A 20,211-nucleotide genomic window follows, 5' to 3' on the forward strand; every position below is an offset into this window, starting at 1 on the left:
GGGGGGGGGGGGGGGGGGGGGGGGGGGGGGGGGGGGGGGGGGGGGGGGGGGGGGGGGGGGGGGGGGGGGGGGGGGGGGGGGGGGGGGGGGGGGGGCGGGGGAGGAGGTACTACCCATAGGCCGAAGAGTTCAGAAAAGGAGAGGGGAGCAGGAATAGTCTCCTCTTAACCCAGGCAGCTGAGCCCCAAGTTCCAAGAATGGCTGTGAGACCATTGCTATTCTGCTGGGCAAGAACAGCAAGGGTTCCTGAAGGAGACTGAGTAGGACTGGCAGGAGTAGCACCTCCGGAAACCAGGCCTTTGTGCTTGGCAGAAGTATACCCAAAGAAGTATCTTTTGCTCCATTCTCATTCTTCCTTCCCCTTTCTTCTGTGGAGACCTTCTAGAGACAACAGATAAAACCCCTCCAACAGATACAATGTTATGGGTGCTGTTCAAGTATGAGGGATTTAAAGGAGGAGTGAGTCAGAAAAGACTGTAAAGGAAGGTGCTTTTGAGTTGATTGTTGAAAGAGGAGTATGTGTTTGAATTAGTACAAAAGATGCAAGAATGCAGAGGGCATTCTAGGCAGGCTGAAGGAATTGCTTGGGTAAAACTTGGAGGCATCAAACAACAATCCCAGGATTTGGTGGGTAGTAAGGAAGAGGAAGGAATCAGTGTTGACCCCCCACATTTCTGGCTTGGTAGAACAAATAGATGGTAATGGCTTTCACTGGGATTTACAAGCCCAGGAGAAAGAGCAGTTCAAAGAGATGTTGAAATGGGTCTTAAACATATTGGGAACCAAGTTCCTGTGAAAAATGTCAGGCAGTAGAAGATATATGTTTAGTACTCAAGTAGTGGTAAGAAATAGATTTGGAAGTTAGAGAGGTTGAAGACAAAGGAGTTGAGGAAACCACCCAAAGAGAATGGTAGCATGTGGGAAAGAATAGGAAGAGAGAGTGCAGAGTGCGTGAGTATGCACGTAGACTAAATGCAGAGGAGACTGTATAGAGAGCTAGGAAAACTAAAAGAGTAGAAAGTTAAAAAAAAAAAAAAAAAAAAAATTTCAAGGATGGTGTTTTCTATGTAGTGGTGAAGGCAGGTAAGAACCCGAAACTGGCCATAGATGTGGGGCACCGTGGTGCAGGAGCTAAGTTGCATGGGAAAGAGAGAAACCAAACTGCAGGACGTTAAGGAGTGATGGGGGAGGTAAGCAGAGGTGAGTGGAGACAATTTTGAGAAGTTTGGTTGGTAACAGGATCCAGGCAGTAGCTGGATGGGGGTGTGGAGTGAATAGAAGACTTTAAAAATAAAAATTTTATACTTATATAGCTTTCAAAGAAACAGGCATTATTTTAAGCACTTTACATACAAAAACTCATTTAGTCCTTACAACTCAATGATATAGGAACTATTATTACCTCTATTTTACGAAGAGAAAATTGAGACACAGAGAAGTTATATAAAGATGATAGAGATTCATGCATATGCTTGAATGGTAATGGGAAGAGGCCAGCGGGAAGGGAAGCTTAAGGATTTAGAAAGAAAGGCGGTACTCGATGGAGCAAGGGCCTGACGAGGTGGGAAAAGGGTGACCTGTAAACATAAGCACAGATTGACCTTAGACATGAAGTGAGTTAACTCCTAAGTGAGTTAGCACAGGAGAGGTGGAGGAGCAGGTAGGGAAGGATACAGATGCATTTGTAGGTGATGGGCATGTAGTTAAAAGAGTTCTCCCTCGTGTCTTTTATCATCTTTGTGAAAGTAGCGGGGGAGTAGGATTGTTGGGTACATTGAGGGTTGCTGAGGTTGTGATCTTGTATCTGTAGTGACAACTTCCTACATATGAGAGTGACTTTTTCTGGCATCGCTTAGCTCAAGTGCAAGTGTGGAGAAAGAGTCATGGTTGGGGTTTTTCAGGGAAGGTGTGCTAGGACAAGTGGACACGAGAGTTGAAGATTGGGGATTGCGTGGTTGAAGTGATAGATTCAAGGGTCCAGGCTTAGTAGAAAAGGGATGGGAGCCAGAAGAGGATGGACAGACTGGGGGGAAAAACAAAAGTAGAGGGAGAGAACATATAAAAGCTAGGAGGCTGGGGCCAGAGTGGGATCTGTCATTGTGAGATGTCAGAGGGAGAGCAGTTATGGGTGATAACAAGCCCAGGGTGCGGCCATAGGGAAAGATGGCTGAAATAGATAGAGTAGAAGGTCATTAGAGAACAGGGGATCTAGAAATTGAAAGCCAAGTTCATGAGTGGATTATCCTGTAGATACTGATGTTACCCAGAGTGATGATGATTTGGAATGAAGTCCCAGAGGAAGAGAACAAATAGTCAAGAAGCAGCAGAAAAGAATTTGGAGATATCTGCAGAGTGTAACCAGAAGTAGGTATTGGTTTTCAGATAGTGTTGCTGCATAACTAATCACTCCAAAATTTAGTGACTTAAAACAGCAACAAAAGGTTCAGCCCATGGCTCACTTGGAAGAGTGCAGTGCTGATAACACCAAGTCAAGGGTTAAGATCCCCTTACCAGTCATCTTTAAAAAAAAAAAAAAGGGGCCGGCCCGGTGGCGCACTGGATAAGTGCGCCGCTTGGGAAGCGCGGTGGCACTCCCGCCCGAGGGTTCGGATCCCTCATACAGACCGGTTCCCGCTCACTGGCTGAGCGAGGCGCGGGTGCAACGCCGAGGTTTGCAATCCCGTTGCGGGTCCCCGGTCCGGTACAGGGGCGACACTGAGGGTTGCGATCCGTTGCCGGACACGGAAAAAAGACAAAAGACAAAAAGAAATAAAAAAAAAAAGAAAAGAAAATTCAGGAAGGGCTAGTTATGTGGTTCTGCCTCAGGATCTCTCATGTGGTTGTAGTCAGGCAGTGCCTTCAGCTAGGGGCTGGCTAGGCATCTCTTTCTTTGCCCAGTCTCCTGGCTTCTCTATGTGATCTCTCTGCATGAGTTAGTTTGGGCTTCCTCACAACATGGCTGCCTCGGGGCAGTCTGACTACTTAACATGGCAGCTCAGAGCTCCAGGGCAAGTTTTCCACCGATTGAGGTGAATGCTGCCTAAACATTTCTGCAATAGCCTTGAAGTCACATTATTTCTGCATTACTCTATTGGTTGAAATAGTCACAAAAACCTGCCCTTTTTCCAGGGTAGGGGAAGGGACAAAGATTCCCTCTCTTGATAATAGGTGTGTCAGAGCCACAGTGTAAGAAGAGCATGTGGGATATGAGATAGTGTTGCAGCCACCACTGGAAAACACAGTCTGTGGCAAAAATTGTGGCAACAATCAGTGTTAGATTGAACCTAAGGGAGAAGGGAGAAGGAAGCAGTATCCTCAAAGGCAGTGTGCATTTTGTGTAATGGCACCAGGAGTATCTGAGAGTGGCCATGGGAGTGAGTATTCCTGGTGACCTCAGGTATACCTGTGGAAGATTACTATTATCCCATTTTGCAGTACAGGAAACTGAGGCTCAGAGAGGTTTAATAATTCATCCAAAGTTATAATGCTAATAATTGGCAGAACTAGGAATCAAATCGAAGTTTGTCTGACTCCTGAGCCCTGAACATATTGCCTTTCTGCGAGGCATTGGCTACTGGGTATCCCATAAGTGTACATGGCATACACCATCCTGATGTTTACTTGTGGCCTACCTGCTTGTTTCACCAGCTGTAGAAATGTTGGTCAATTGGGTAAAACATTAAGTAGTCTTCATGTCTGTCAGACTTTCTCTCTCCCATCCTTTAGCGTATCACCTTTTTAGCTTCATCTCTGTTGGATGTTATAGGAATGGCAGGTGGTTTGATTTGGTTCCTAGTCTTGGGAAATGACTCATCAGCCTTAGGCCCACAGGGTGACAAGTCATCCAGAGGTGTGGTTAAAGGCCTGCTCCTCCCCACTTCATGGGGAGGCTGGATAGACTGGATGTGCTGGTGCTGGCTTGGAACTGTGGAAGTTGCAGAGCAGTCTGTGCCTCTGTCTGTAGTCCAAGTAGGGTTCTAGGCCTTTAGCCCAACCACTGCCCTGCCCACTCTGTGTCCATCCCACTCTCTGGCCCCTGATAGGTGGTATACGGGTGGGCAGGGACACCACAGCAGCTGTTGATGCCTCTTCTTTCCTCTTTGAAGGATCTGATGCTGCTGCCGATGAGGGCTACTTCATCTATTAAACCCAATACACTTGTCGCAGCTGCTAAGCCCCCGTAAGCCGCCGGGCGCCGTGTTTGTGATGGGACTGACAGTGCATGGAGGAGGCTGATTATACACGATTCCATTTCGCGGGCCCAGCAATGTAATTTCACAGGGCGATCAGCGTTTGCATGTAATAGCAGGCTGTGCTGAGGTGTCAGAATATTAAAGGCGCTAATGGCAAAGCTCCCTGTTACACAGGGGGCCACCCGCCGCGCCTCCAGCAGGGCTGTGCGGCAGGCCCGTCGCAGATGGCTGGCCACTAAGCTAATGGGGCAGCAGCCAAAGCAGGCAGAGCCACAAGAGGGGAGAGCCAGCCGGGAGCAGCTCAGCACCTGCTTCCCTGCGCATGGAAATTACAGCAGCCCAGGGGAAGGGAAGTGTGCATGCCTGCATGGCACGGGGCTAGGGTGGGTTGGTTTGGTAGACCAAGCATCTTTTACTCCAACCCCACCTGTCTCCATGGTTCAGCATCAGTACCTGCCCTGTATAGGACTCAAGAGCTCCTTGGTCCTCCTTCAACCTGCCTCACCCTGTGGCCAGGAACCCCAGGAGTTAGGTACTGACTGTGCACAGGTGGGCCCTGATGGCTGAGACAGGTGCAGCTACAGAAGTGACATCCAGAGAATTTGGTACCCGTGTTGGGAACCCTCTCAGGCACATGCTCTTGGAGAGAGATTCCTGCCCCAGACTGATCAAGGTCAAAAAGCTTCTGGACCGCTTATCCCCACTTGCCACGGGCTGGCAGGAGAGAGAAAGGGAGCAGGGAGAGAAAGCAGGCAGGAGTAAAGGGGTAAACATATGGCCCCTGGATGCCTGAGTTGCTATTGGTGCACAGAGTTGGGAGGCAGTGCCTCAAGGTGTGGCTCCTTGTCTCTAAGTTGGCTGTCCCAGCCACACCCAAGCCATTGTTGTGCTTGCTCCTGCCATTCTCCTTTGTCCTTGCTGTGTCTTCTGTCTGGAATGTTATACTCCCCTGTCATCTGTCAAACCTCCTGGCCCTTCAGTACCACTCCCTCCAGGAAGCTTTTCTAGCCTCCTCCAACCCCACATGGGCCTGCTTCTCTTCATTGTCCCCTGTGGGCAACACACAGGGCTCAGCCTCCTTGACCCTCCTGCTCTGATGAGTCCCTGGGAGCCAGCCTTGACTTCTCAGCCCAAATCTCCGAGACGCAGCCCCTATCACCTTGCCCTGAGCTGGACTCCCAGGCAGGACTCTGCTAAGATTTGCAGACAGATGCAGTCTCATAAGCAGGACGTCTGGAGGGAGCAAGGAATGGAAGGATGGGCATAGTCACCTGAGGGAGAGTCTGATGCACATGTGAGATTGTAAGCATGTATGTGGTCGGAACTCCATGGTGTATGTATCTCGGGGAGGGGGAGGGGCTTTAGTAATGGGTGCAGGGGTGGGGGGACATATGGGCACAGGTACAAGATTCAGACCATACACTAGCATGAGTACAGGTTGCTGTAGGACCTCTGTTCTCTGGGTGGGTGGCTATGTCTACTGGCTGTGCCTGAGGGTACCCGAGATGGCAGGAATTGGGGGTAGCTTGAGGTGCTGGGCCCTGGTACAGTGCGTAGGGTGGTTCTCTGGGGCTGGGGGTCACGACCGAAGGTTAAGCTCTGCAGGGCCATGTGTCAGTACCCACGGGAGACATGCCAGGGTTCACAGCAGTGGCAACGGAGAGAGCCCAGGCTGAAGGCGAGCAGTTTTAATTAACCGTTTTTAATATCATTTTGGACTTTGGCTGGTATGTGAAGGCCCCGCTGGAAGCAGCATTTGTAAAAATTAAATCCCTCTTATTAGGATCTTGGCAGACCCATGTTCACGTGCCACCCCCTTCCCCCGCCCTGTGCCCCCCTGAGGAAGTGCTGGATGAGGCCATGTCACGGCAGCAATTGGTTATCATGCCTTATCGGGGAATATGAAACTGTGCGGCATGACACCCGTGGCCGCAGTGGAGACGCCAATTCATCTCGCCCTCGCTCTGACAAGCTAGACTGCCCTTCCTGAAAGGCATCTGTCAGGCGGGACTGGGCTGCCACCTCGCTTGCTACCTCTGCTTTCCTACCAGGGGCTCCGGCGTGTCTGGGCCCAGCCTGGTCCTCCTGGGCTCTGCTGCCCTCTGTCCCCCTTGTACATCCCAGTCTGTGGAAGATCTTGGTGAGTCATAATAATAATTTAATCATGGTGATGCGTCAGGACAAGCGTCTAATGTTATCTGAAGTGGTCTTCCCGCTTAGCTGCGATAAGACTCAGGATGACGTGCAGATAACGTTGAGCTGCCCTGTCCCCCAGCCGTGAGCAGCGCAGAGAGCCCTCAGCAGCCCTGCCGCCCGCCCGCTGCTTTAAGCCGGGAAGCGGCAGCACCTGCTAATGCAAGTGTTTAATATTTGATGGGCTGGGATAAAGCAGGATCACCTTCGAATTGAATTGAGTGTCAGCCTAGAATCTATTACTGAAATTCGGGTGTGATTTGACAGCAAAGTAGACGATGTTATTCTTCACTAGTTACTGCAATCTTCTCCCCGACATCACTTAAATATTTTTTTCTTTGCTTGAGTAAACACACATTATCCTTCTTTTTCCCCCCGTCCTTCCTTTTTCCTTTTTAGAGGGGGGAAAAAAAAACCATCCAGCTCACCTTCTCCGGGCTGATAGAGTAGATTGTTATTTCTTTATTTGTCCTATTAAATGGAATTTCTGATCGTTTAATCCGGCCTTTGTAAGTGATTTTAAAGTACTTGAAAGGCGGCCCGCCACTGCTCTCTGGCCCACTGCACTCCAGCCTGAGCCCTGATCGTGCTCAGCGGCTCCTCCAGCTGTGCACCGCCCACTGGCTGCTTCCCTTGCTGCCTGCTTCCCCCAGATCTGCTCTGGCTCTAGACTAGCACCCCTTCCCCTGTCCTTGTGCCTTATACTCAGCCCCTGATTTGTGGGTACACCTGTGGCCTCGGAAAAGGTGAGAGAGGGATGCCTGGAAAGTTGGGCTGCAGCTGGTACCTCTGTGGTCAAAATGGCTTTGGAGGGTGCTGAGGTTTGAGTACACTGGTTCCTGGCTTCCTAGTACCCATAGGGCTGGAGGGTTTGGGTTCCTGCAGCTGGGGAGGAAGAGTACTAGCCCTGTGTCAGCCCTTGGGCTCTGGCACAGACTCTGTCCAGACTCTTTATCTTTCCTTTCTGACCCTGTGCTGTACCCTCTTCCTTATGAATAGTGGGATGGGGACCTCCTGGGCCCAGCAATGGGCAGGGGCATTGCAGTGCTGGTCTGATCATGGCTGGCAGTCACTGGTTCCTTCACTGAACCCACCACCCAATTTCTGGGAACTCATACAAGCTTCATTCTCACTGACCACTGTCCTGCACACTATCACCTTCTTGCCACTGGGAGAAGGGCAGCCTGGTGTTTGGGGACTTCTAAACTGAGGGAACCAGTAATGTTTGAAAGGTCAACTAGCTGCCAGGCCCGCTGGTTAGAAGCTTAGGACTTTGTTAGCAGGCTAAGCAGGAATTAAATCCCTTTTGGCTACTTCATAGCTTTCTAACCCTCGTAAGTCTCTTCAGTTTCCTCATCTGTGACATCAGGTCCGTCATGTCTATAAAGGACTTTAAGGGAAGGTGCTGTTCCTGTCCTGCCATGTGTCCCCTGAGATGGAGGTTGCTGGCAGCCAGGTGGTGCGGGTAGGGGACGGAGGGGGCCGAGGGAGTGCTGGGGGCCTGAGCAGATCGATGCCCCCAGCACTTTCTTCCTCAACCCCAGGAAAACAATTAAGTACAGATCGATGGGTGGCCGCTTTGAATATGCATAAGTGAGCACTTGACCTTCAGCAGAGCATCTCCTCCCCCCAACACACACACACACACACACACACACACACACACACACACACACACACACACATACTTCCCTCACAGCTGCTTGAGTCAACCAGGTGACCTTACTCCCTTCTCAGTTGAGCCCTCACAGGGCACTCAGAGCCTTCCACAGCCTGGCCTGCTGGGAGTCAAAAGCACCTTGACTATGGACAGGTTGTTGGCCAGCTCTGGCTTCAGTATTCCTATCTGTGGAATGAAGTATGGATACATTGGTCTCCAAGGTCCTTCCTGAGAGCAGTCCATGTGGCCAGTAGTACTGTGGGGAGGGAGACCACCCAAGTGCTGGAGGCTCTGGAAAGGGGGGAATCTAAGGAGGGGGGCATGGTAAAGGGGGTGTCCTGGTGAGAGGATGGCTCCTGATCAGAAAGATCTTAGTAAATGGGAGCTCTCTAAAGAGGAGCCCTGGTGAGGGCAGGGGGACTCTGATGGGGAGAAGTCTGTGAGAAAGGGAACTCTGGAGAAGGAATGGGTTTTCTAGTATGGGGTGGGGAGGTGCTGGTGAAAAGGGGACCCGGTGAGGAGACTCAGGAGGTGGTATTATGAGAGGAGGTCCTTGGTGGGAAGATTTGGGGGGTTGTGGGAAAGTGGGGTTGGTTCAGGGGTCAGGGCCTCTGTTAACCACTCTTGCCTCCTGTCTTACAGGCTTACAGCTTCGCCATGGGCTGCTGGCCCAAGAATGGACTTCTAGACATGAACAAGGGCCTCAGCCTGCAACACATAGGTCGGCCCCACAGCGGCATTGGTTAGTCCCTCCTCATACCCCCCTGGCAGCTCGTTCAGTCCCCTGCCTACATGCCCCAGTCCCCTGGCACATAGAGGGGTTCCATGGCTCAGTACCCCAAGAGGCCTCTCTCCATAGCTTGGGGCAGGGGAAAGGGGAGGTAAAGTAAGGGGATTATGGAACAGGACCATTAGAAAGGATCTCTCAAAACTACACTTTGGAGGAGTCTGGGGTCTGGGCTTTGGGTGAGTCACAGATGGCCTTGGATTCAGGCCAAGGTTCGCCCTACACCCAACTGGCTGCATCCCTAGTGGGCAATGTCCTCAAGGGGTGGGCACATGTCACCTTACCTACCCCCTGTGGAGCTGGAGGAGGCTGTTTAATATTGTTTCAAGTCTGTGGCCACTAAACTGGACGATCAATGGGAATTACGGAGATGAATTATTTAAACCTCACCAGCTTTTAATTAGTCGGGGTCCTTCTGACCAATGGCTTCGTCCATAGGGTATTGACTCCCCTGCAGGAGCAGCAGCCTCCATTGAGTGATGCCTAAGTTGGGAGGGGCCACTTGGGGTACCAGGTGGGGGTACACCCTCAGGGGGATTCCTGCTTGGGAGGGGACTGAAGTGGCCATGATTCCAGGCAGCTGGAGGCTCTGCTGGCTTCTGACTTATTTATTAGTATGAATGTGTGTTTCTGAGTATTTGTGTGTCTGCGTATGCATGACACTCTCAGCTATATGTCTCTGTGTGTCTGTCTGAGAATATAAATGTCCATGATTGTACATTGTCTGTTTGAGGGATGTATGTGTGTGTATATAACAGTATATCTGTATTTTTCTGAGAGCATGTGTCTGTACATGGAAATAACCAGTAGCCTTTGTGTGTATCTCTCAAAGTCTATTTCTGTGTATCTCATTTTTTGTGCATACGCACAAGTGTGCATGCAAATGCTTTCAAGCAGGGTACTTGACCAGGCATAGGCTTTGTTCCAAGTGGGGAGGAGCCAGGGTGTTCCTGGGTGGTGTTATGACATTATCACTGCTATGTACCTTTGGGGACGTGTCACTAGAGGGGTTGGGGGAGGACTGGAAGGATACACCAGAAGGACCAGAGGACCCAATTACCTGCTATAGTCTAGCCCCTTTATCCATTTCATAGACATTCACTGGTGCCTAGTGGGTGCTGAGCAAGCTGAGTAGAAGTTCCTATCCTCAGGGAGCCCACATCCTGGGAGGAGACAGACTGAAATAGGTGCTTGCCACCTTGGTACTAAGGGCTGTGATAGAAACACCTGGGTTACTCCAAAGGAGGTTTTCCCTGTCCTTAGTTGCCAAGGAGCTTCTACTTCTTCATTTACATCTCACTGACTCCTGGGATGCCCCATATCATTCTTATTGGGACATACCAAAGCTCTTCTGGGGTCCAGGGGGAAAAAGGAAACAGGCCTGGGGAACTGGGGGTACCCCACTGTAACTGCTGTTCTCTCCCATAGAGGGTTTTCCATGTAACCTGGAGAAGGCACCAAACCCAGCAAGGTGATATGCCTGGGAGGTCAGCAGTAAGTTTTCTAGAGAAGAGGACACTTGAGTCAGGACCCTTGTAGGATGAATAGGAGTTTGCTAGGCAGAAAAATGGAGGAAAGGTATTTTAGGTAGGGGGACTGTGTGTACAAAGGCCTAGGGGCATGAGAAAGCCCAGCATGTTGAGAGGACAAGTTCAGACATTTACAAGTAGTTTCCCATGACTGGAGTGAAGAATTTGAGTTAGGAAACAGCTAGAAAATAGAGAAATAAGCAGGGCCTTGAGTGCCTGGCTAAGAGGTATGGATGGATTTTTCCCGAGGTTTTGAGGAGACATATGTTTGTGAGTTTGAAAATGACATGATCAGAGGTCTGAGTCAGAATCAACGAGACCGTTTATGCTGCACAAAAATAGTTCTTAGTTAGTGCTCAATGAATGCCCATGGAAGTATGAATGAACAAGTGGGCGAGTAAATGAATCAGTGAAAGAGTAACAGGAAAGGGAGGGACCAGAGACAGAGGACCAGTGAGAAGACTTGCATTGGTCCAGGGGAGGAGGAGCTGTCAGCACTTGAGTCTGGCTGGTGGAAAGGACAAGTGGGACTGGGTTAGTGCACCCAGCAGAACCTTGAGCTGGGTGCCCCGCTTCTGTGTGTCTGTCCCAGGGAGGGTTTCCCTGTTCTCACTCTTTGCTGTCTCTTGAGACTCAGTGGTGCCTCTCCTGTCTGTTCACCCTTGTTGACCCTGGGTTAGGACCCCTGAGGTACCCTCCTCCTTCAGAGAAGAAGGGTTCTCCATCTGGGTGGGCCACAGGGCTTTGGAGCCAGGAGAAGTTCTGACTGTACCACCCAGAACCCTGTGACCTTAGATAAGGGACAATGCTCCATGCCTCTTGGGGCTATTGGGAAGGTTCAGTGAGTCACCTGTGTAAAGGGTTTATGCAATGCCTGGCACACAGTAGGTGCTTAAGGAGCTTCCTCCTCTGTTGCCCTGCCAACACCAGGGGCTCCTCAGTGCACTGGGGATTCTTGGCACTTGGTGTTTGTAGTCTTTGAATGAAGAGGGCTGCCCTGCCAGCTCCTGGTTGGCTCTGAGGTGTGGGTGAGTGTGCTTGGAAGGGAGGGAGTATGCAGGGCATTAATTGGGCTGGGAGAGGCGGGGAGGGGAGGCGTGGGTTTTGAGCAGTGAGGTTAATGGCCCTCGTGCCAAAGAGACAGCTTTAATGAGCTTCAGCTGGCGGTGCCCCGAGTTACTGTGCGTGCTAAAAGGGTCGCGCTGTAAGAGTTTGATGTGGACTGCTTCCCAGCCCTGGGGTCAGGGGTCAGCTCCTGTCACTGGCCACTCAGTCTGGTCCTCAGTGACATGGTGCTAATTAACTGTGTGAGTAGCTGCCAGCCTGGACTGGGGAGTGGTATGTATATTGGTGGGGGGTGAGGCAGCATTGGGTGATGCTGGGCAAGGATTCTGTAGATCTTGCAGCCCTGCCATCTTCAGGTCTGCTTGGCTCTCCCACAGTGCCACGGGAACGTGGCACTGCTGGTGTGCTAAGAGAGCAAGGAGGCATCCTTGCTAGAGGATTGGGGTAACAGGTGCAGGGCAGGGAGATCCTTGCTGGAGAGTTGGGGTGACAGGTGCAGGGCAGGCTATAAAAGGGAGAGGGCCAGCTGGGATGGTTGTGCATGGCAAGCTGAGATGTTTGAGGAGAAGCCAGGAGAGTGTTTGGGACAGGAGAGTGACTTGGTCAGAGTTGGGCTTCAGTCAGAGCAGTCTGATAGTTCGTACAGGAAGGATTATTAAGGAGAAACTGCAGACAGGGAGGCCAGAGAGGAGGTACAGTGAGGTAAGCAAGAGGTGATGGTTGATTCACAGCTGGGGCAGCAGCCATGGGAATGGAGGCAGGGGACCAGGTATAACTTTCATTCATTCAGTAAATGTTTACCCTGCACCTACTGTATGTCAGGAACTGTGATAGGCGCTAGAAGTGAATCGGTAAAGATGACAGACACAGTGACCTGCCCCCACAGAGCTCACAGGAATAATTGTGAGCTTGGCCCTGAGGACTGAGGGAGAGGGAGGGTTCAGGGATAGCCAGGGAGGGTCTAGAGGCAGTGGAACACTGGGCAGCATGACATCTTAGTCAGGGGAGGGACACTTCTTCCTGGGGTAGTGGATTGGCCTTGGGAGCCTGGTGGACAAGGTGGTGCTGGAGTGGGTTGTGGTGAAGAGGGACTGCATGTGTTCAGAACTGCTGACTTCCAAGGCTGCCAGTGGGTCCTGTCAGCATCCTTGGCTTGGGCCAAAGGCTGTGAGGCAGGGCAGCTTCCGGAGTGTACTGCTGAGTGATCCATCTTTCATTTCAGCAAAGGGTCAGCAAGGCACTCATTATTTTGGGGCACTTTATATTAACCGATTTAATTTTGACAACAGTCTTATGAAGGCAGGAATCATTCCCATTTTATAGATGAGGAAACTGAGGCTCAGTTAAGTGACTTACTTGCCTAAGGTCACACAGCCAGTTGAGTTGAGGAGCCAGGGCTCATCCATTTAAGTGCAAAGCCTGTGTTCTCATCACTGTGCTGAACTATGAAGCATCTTTTTGGTGTCAGGCTTTGTGCTACTGACAGAGATGATGTGGAAGAAAACAAGCTCACTCCGCTCTTTCCCCTCGGCATCGTGTGAAAGCCTGCAGACCTTGACAAAGCTTTGGTGGCAGGAGCTGAAGAAGAAAGAGGCATTGCCACATCTTCACCCTGCTGCTGTTACCTTCAGAGCCAGGGCCTCACAGCTGTTGGCATCTGACCTCCTTCTGGCCCTGACGGTTCTTACGCTGAGATTTCAATTTGCTCTCCACCACTTGGCCCAAGAAAATCCTGCCCATCTTCCAGGAGCCACCTCCTCTGGGAATCTTGCCTGGCCCTCCCAGTATGGGTGTACAGAATACACACTAAGGCTCAATTACAATTTGTCAGAGTTGATGATCAGGCCCTACATGCTTGGGGACTCTCTGAGGAAGGGGCCTGGCCTCCTTCCCTTCTTTCTTTTTGGAAATCTGTACAGGAAATGTCAGTAAAATCTTGTGTTACTGTGACATGGAGGCCCCACAAACTGCTGGTTTCAGCTGGCTGGGAGAGTAACTGGAACCTTCCCTGATGCCCACGTGGGTGGTCCTGCCCTGAGAGCTTAGCCCCTTCGCTCTGGAACTAGGGAGGATCCCTCTGAGGCTTATGGTGCAAGAGGCATGGCCAGAGACCGAGTGGACTCTCTCAGGAACTTGCTGCCTAGGATGGTTTGGCAAGAGAGCTGGGCTGGCAGGTGGCAGGGTGGGGGCCTGGTCCCCAGAGGGGAGTACTGGTCTGTGGTCTCCCCTGAAGGAGTGGGGTGTCTATCAGTAGTCCAGTCAGAATGCATTAGTTCTGTGACACGGATCTCATTAGTGCCTGTGAGAGGTGTCACTGCGGGAGAATCGTCGGCTCAGGGAGATGCTTGTACCAAAAGGAAGAAAGGACAGTGACAGCCTTTTCTCTGCCGCCACACTCACTGGGCCGCCCGCCCTCCTCCTCGTGGGGGGGCAGGGGGTGCTGGCTAATGAGCTCGTCTACAGTGCAGCTTTGCCTTCCCCTCCTTGAAGTTTCCCAGGTCCCTCTGAAGACCTCGGGCCCAGGATTAGCACACACCAAACATCAGCCCCCCTCTTGCCCAGCAGGGAGTTCCTTCTGATCACCCTGCTCTTGCTACCATAGGCAAAGGAAAGGAGGTGGTGCCAAGACAGAGACACTGTGGCCTGTGGGTGAGAGGGACTTTCGCCCCTGGGAAAGCTCAAGCCTCTCTGCATCCCTTGACAGATTGCCCATGTCCACCTCTGCAGAGGGCTCTTGCCTCCAAGAGTTGCAGTCTTCTCCCCTCCCCTTTTCCCATGACATCTCCTAGCTTGGCAGTGCCCTCTTCCCTGTGGTGCACCCCCCTCCCAAGGCAGGGAAGAATGTAGGGACTCTGGCTGAGGGTTAGTAGATAGCATTTATATTTGATGTGCTATGGGACTTTCTTCCTCAGCTAGGGAGCTTCAGAATTAGCAAGAGCCCAGCGTCTGGGCTTCAGATGACCTGAGGGTGGTGAAGTATGAGGCCCCTATAGATGTTGATGTCCCTCTCCCCATCTGTCCCAGAGAGGTGTCTCACCCCCTGCTTTGGCTGTCTTCAAGGCTGAGAGGGGAGGAGTCAGCCCAGCCGCCTTTTGAGGCAGGGCAGAAAGCACAGCTAGAGTGTGTGCTTCCCAAACACTGCTCTTCTCCCTTCTAGTTGTTTCTGGTGTAGCCCTGATAGTGAGGAGCCAGGGAGATGCATGGCTAGGAGAAAGGATAACTCTCCAAGCATCAACAGTCTCCACTGGCCTGCCTGGATCGTGCTCAAGGAGAGTGGTGCTGGCTCCCTCCTCTCCAAGCTGACTCCCTTGGAGCCCCAGGGTCATCTGAGGAATTGGTTCTTGCCAGACACCAGGCTCTAGTGTTCAATAGCAACCACAGATGGAAAAATGGATAGATGATGGGTGAGTTGATGGACAGATGGATAGAGGAAGGTTCTGGTGTGTGTATGTATGTATGTGTTTTGTGCGTGTGATACATCAGGAAGTACAATCTTTGTTTCCCTACCTTCCTAGCCCCAGGCCCTGGCCTGGCCTCCCCTTGTCTCTCTCTGTATCTCCTGTCAAACCATCGCAGACATAAATGACAAAGAAATCAGAAAGACAGATCAATGCCGGCCAAATTAGCACTTGCAGATAGACTGTGTGGGGATGTCAGCGCCCTGACCCCTGGTGATCTTGCAGCCTCCACTGCTGATATTATGCAAATTGCATCCATCTGGCAGGACCTGCGTGCTGGCTGCTCCTACTCAGAGGAGTAATGGGCTGGGGGTGGGCGGGAGTGTTGGAACACGAATCAGTGGAGGGAGTGTGTGCGGGTGTGTGCATGTGTGAACATGTGCTTTAGTGTGTGTGAGGGTGTGTAGTGCCCACCAAGCACTGGGCGGTGATTGAGTGATTGACAGCGCAGATAAGGGGCTGCATTGGATTCCTTTGGGCTGAGGGATTAGGAGCAGCCACAGATGGGAGATAACCGGACCTCATTTCAGTTTATTTCCTCCTTATCCCCTCTCCCCACCTTCACTTCCCGAAAAACACAATCTCTGTAGTTTGCGTTTTCATCAATATTTGCAAGTCATTACCACTGGTTTAAGGTGAGAGACAATGTCAGGGCCCAGACTGGGCCAGCCCCTCCCCCAATCCTGTCCCGGCCTGGTATCCTGAGGATTAGTCCCTAGAACAGCCCAGACAGCCTTCACTCCAGTGGTGTTCATAGCAGCCTCTCCTTCCAGGCCCACGGTATTAATAGGACAATCCATACCTCATGGGCCAGCCTGCCGATGGACCTTATCTGACCTAATGCCATCTGACATTCCTTAAGCTGGGCCCCTGTCCCTCCACTAGAAGCTGCAATGACATTTCTGCCCCCATGTTTGGCCTCCAGCATAGGTGCTTCTGCCCCTTGTATTAGCTGTGCCCCCTGGGACAGCTCCTACTCTTCTACAGGGTTCTAGACCCTTCCTCATGGCTTCTACCATCCCAGACACTACTGACCAGGCTCCAGCTGGACAATGTGGGGCTTGTGGCCTATGGAGAGAGGAATTTGTTTGGTCTGGTATGAATCACACCAGTATCATTCTACAACATTTGCTGAGTGACAGCTATAGTATAGAGGGCTTTGTATCTGTTATCTCATTGAATTCTCAAACCCTGTGATAGGGGTTGTCATCTCTACCATATTTCAGGAAACTGAGGCTCAAGAAGGTTGTTATTCACCCAAGGCTGCATAGCAAAGAAGTGGGAGAGCTGGTATTTAAATACAGATCTCTCCTAGTCTAGGGTCTGAGCTCTTAACCACCAATCCTGCTGCTTCTGTGATGTGCCACCAGTCCCAGACACTCAACATATCACCATGCCTGGATCCATTTATGTGAGCCATCCTTATACAGTAGGCAGGCAAGTTCCTTCAGCTCCTAGACTGTGAACACAGACCCTGACCCAGACCCAGTCCCCCTGCCAGACTAAACCAGCCCAAGCCAGGCTGAACCAGGCCGAAGGGGACAGGAGTCAAACAGGTCCTGCACTCAAGAACTGTGTCTGAGACAGTTGCGCTATAGTAAGAAGGACATGCAGAGGACAGAATGCACCCAGCAGCTCAGCCAGCCTAAGAGTATGTCACAGCATGAGGCATCCAGGCTCCCGTAGCTAAGGAGGGGGGCTGATGCAGCTCAGGCCAGCCAGCTGCAGTGGGTGAGGGTATAGCTGTTCCAGGGCCCCTCCAAAACTGGGTCCTACTGTACTCTCACCAGACGGGGTTGGGAGCTGGGAGTGCTGGGGACATGTCCGGGGACACGTGTGCAAGGGGAGCTTGTCCTAATGAGGAGAACATGGCTGCTAGTTAGGCAAGGGGCGGGCAGGGAGCTGCAGAGCTGATTGAAGGCAAGGGCAGGGGTCAGACAATTAGGCCCAGATCCGGCCGTTTGATGTGAGTTCTGAGGCCTCAAAGCCTCCCTTCAGCCGGCTCCCTCCACTCCCTCCTCTCCCTCCTCTTTCCTTTCTTCTTCTGCCCAAAGGCAGGAAGGATGGAAACGCTTATACTCACTGTTACTATTATTAAACCCTGCAGCAGCCCAGCCAGACCCCAGGACTCCTGCCCACAGGGGGCACCCTAGGCCCCCAGGAGGCTCCTTGGGCCACAGAGGGGGCATCTGGCCAGAGGCCAAGGCCAGGCCATGCCAGCTGAGCCCAGGGCAGGGTAACCCTGTCTTTTTTGCTTCTGAGGCAGGAGAGTAAATGGAGCCACGCAGGGGGAGTTTGGGCTTTGGGCTGCCAGGCCACATCCCAGGCCTGCTTTGACCATCCCCTCCTGCAGCCACTTAGTTCTTTTCTATCCTGTCCTGGGTTGGGGATGAGGACGTGGATCATTCACGCTCATACCCCATCATGCATTTAGAGTCATATGTCACTTAACAACAGGGATACATTCTGAGAAATGCATTGTTAGGTGATTTTGTCATTGTGCAGACATCATAGACTGTACCTAACACAAACCTAGACACTGTAGCCTACTACACACCTAGACTGTATAGTATAGCCGTTATAATCTTATGGGACCACCATCATGTATGTGGTCATGTATGTGGTCCATCATTGACCGAAACATCGTTATGTGGCTCATGACTAATCATCTGTAGTAGTCACACCAAAACCTTGAGCCATGAGAGAAATATACATAAAGCCCCACAGCCTCAAAGCACTGTCACACCCACACCCCAAAGCAGAGCCCCCCACCCCCTGCCAGATGTCATGTATACATATATCATCACATGGTCTCATACTTTAGTCATACCCACAGGGTCTCGCACAAAAGCCCTGACTGTCCCCTGCCACAGGGCCCTGGGAACTAAGCCCCTCCCCCAGAGTAGCTGGGAACAGCAGTGGATCTTGAGTCCAGGGTTGGGGAGTAGCAGGGCCCTTCCAGTCCCCCATCCCAGGAAATAAGCCTAGAGAGCTGGTACTGACCAGAGTGGGAGGAAGCCAGATTAGGGGGGTAGTGGGGAGAGGGAGGGTGGGAGCAGAGATAAATGTTAGCTCATTTCTTCCGTAATTAGTTACTCCCTCATCCCCGCGTTGTAATTGTGAACAAGCTGTAATGTTTAATTAGTCTGTAAATGAAACCCCAATTTCATAATGGCCTGGCTGACAGGGCTAAGTGAGCAGGGGAGGAGGCAAAGGGGCGGTGATAGGGAGGACTGCAGAGGGGAGGGCGGGCTGTGGGATCACCTCCTCTTCTCTTCAGCCCCAGCCTGGCCTCTGTTGGGGGAGGCTCTGTTACTAGAGCCAGTCCTGCACTCCTGCCTTTAATATCCTCTCCACTAGCCTTTCTTACCAGAGGCTGCCAGCCATCCTTCTCCTTCCCTGCCTCCTTTCCATTCTGTTTGGGATGCCACAACCAGAGCCCGACCTGGATGCTTCTGGTTGGAGAAGCTGACTCAGGCCCTGTGACCCCAGCACGGATGATGCTTCCTCCCTAGGTCTAGCCACCCCCCGCCCAAGCCATCCTACTAAGAAGTCTTTGCTTGGCACCTGGGACCTGAAGATCTGGTCCTACGCACCTAAAGGAACCAGGGATTGGCTTAGCCCCTCCCCCTCCAGTCCCACTGCTAAAGGCAATCCAGTGTCTGCTGTGCTGACACCCCAGGCCAGACCTTACTCTCCAGAGGTATCATCACTGCAGCCTGCGATAAACGGGAGCTGCCGCAGGGGGGAGCCCCTGGCCCCACCGATGCCTCATTGGTCTCTCCCTGTCTCCCCCACAACATCCTCACTGCCTGCACACGCCCCCACCCCGCCTGCCGCAGCCATAAATCTCAATTTACGAGGGCGGCTCTGGTGGGGGAGGGAGGCAGCACGGCTAATGATGGCTCCTCAGCCGGATTTTTCATGTTGCACAGTCATAAATTTTTAAGAACAGCATGGGCAGCACGTTAGCGAGTTATCGAGGCTGCCTCTGTGCTGGCTGCCTAGCTCAAAGAGATCAGAGCAGAGACCAGTTAGGGCAAAAGAGGAGGTACTTGGGGCAGGGGTGGGTCTGAAGGCAAGGGTAAGGCTGGGCGTGCTGGCTGCCTAGCTCAAAGAGATCAGAGCAGAGACCGGTTAGGGCAAAAGAGGAGGTACTTGGGGCAGGGGTGGGTCTGAAGGCAAGGGTAAGGCTGGGCCAAGCGGAGTGTCAAGAGCGAGAGTGAGCCTTTGCACAGGGGTAGTACTACCAGAGCCACCAGGAGCCAAGGACAGGCACATGGTGGGATCAGGCGTGTGGGCATACAGACCATGGCGTTTGGGAGCTGTTGATGGATGCCTCTGCTCTGTGACTTGACACCATGATGTACGGGGAGCCTGGAGACATATGGATTTTCAAAGTGGCCACTTTGAATAGAATTACAAACCCTGAGTGTGTGCACAGTGAGGCCTCTGCCCTAGCAACGCTGTACTTGGTTCATAAACCAGGTGCCTTTTAGGACTGTTCTCAGGAGCTAGGTTTCCTGGAGTCCCCAAGAAGATCCCAGGGGAAATACCTTCAGAGGGAGCATATCTCTGGATATGCTAGAGCCTGGAGCCAGGCCGACCTCAGTCTGGTTAAGCCATATCTTTTCCAGATCGAGTGGTCCTGGGTAAGTCATTCACCATCCTGGACCTCTGTTTCTTCCTCTTTAAAATGGGGTTGATGATGGCTTCTAACTCCCAGGCTTACTGAAAATAAGTGCTGTAAAATCCTGACCACATGTTAGCTCCTTTGTCTATTTAAATTTCTAGGAATGTTTCTGAGAGAAGTGTCTGGGGAAAGATCTTTGTGGGAGATGGTGGGGTATTCACTTTGTTCAGTCATTTATTCAGAAAATGTTTGCTGAGGTCCTCTGGGTGCCCAGGCTGGTACTGGGGCCTCAGAGGTGAGGGAAGTTCCTTCCAGAGAGGTGAGGTGAGCACTTTTGGCTGAGGCAGATCAGTGTTCCCAGCCCTGTGCCTGGCGCCACCACAGGGTTGAGAGGCCAGATCCAACCCTGTCCTTTCATGGGAACACCTAAGCCTTCAGCTTGCTGAGAGGCCCACAAAGGCTGCCTCACAAGCCCTCAGGCCAAATGCTCACCTGAGTTCCCTGATCTGTACTGTTGAGAATTAATGAACTTGACCACCTTGAGGGTGGGGCAAGAAGGAGCAAGTAGGAACTGAGGATTCCTTGGAGGAGATGGGCCTAGCACCAACAACAGCTTCAGAAGACCACAAGCACAAGGTCAAGAAATCAGAAGGTGCTCAAGTCAGCAGAGGTGGCATGAATGTGTGTGTGTGT

General features: G+C 51.9%; 1 protein-coding gene across 4 annotated transcripts in view; it reads left to right on the plus strand.

The window, feature by feature from the left end:
- ERI3 (ERI1 exoribonuclease family member 3) overlaps positions 1-20,211 on the plus strand; it is a 129,844-nt gene that overhangs the window by 94,662 nt on the left and 14,971 nt on the right. For all 4 annotated transcript variants that reach the window (XM_008570378.1, XM_008570377.1, XM_008570374.1 and 1 more), the window contains one exon: positions 8,689-8,788. In XM_008570378.1, the coding sequence (XP_008568600.1) occupies positions 8,689-8,788 (100 nt within the window). The remainder of the gene's footprint in view (positions 1-8,688; positions 8,789-20,211) is intronic.

Source organism: Galeopterus variegatus, unplaced genomic scaffold (genome assembly GCF_000696425.1).
Source record: "Galeopterus variegatus unplaced genomic scaffold, G_variegatus-3.0.2 Scaffold598, whole genome shotgun sequence".
Classification (NCBI taxonomy): domain Eukaryota; kingdom Metazoa; phylum Chordata; class Mammalia; order Dermoptera; family Cynocephalidae; genus Galeopterus; species Galeopterus variegatus.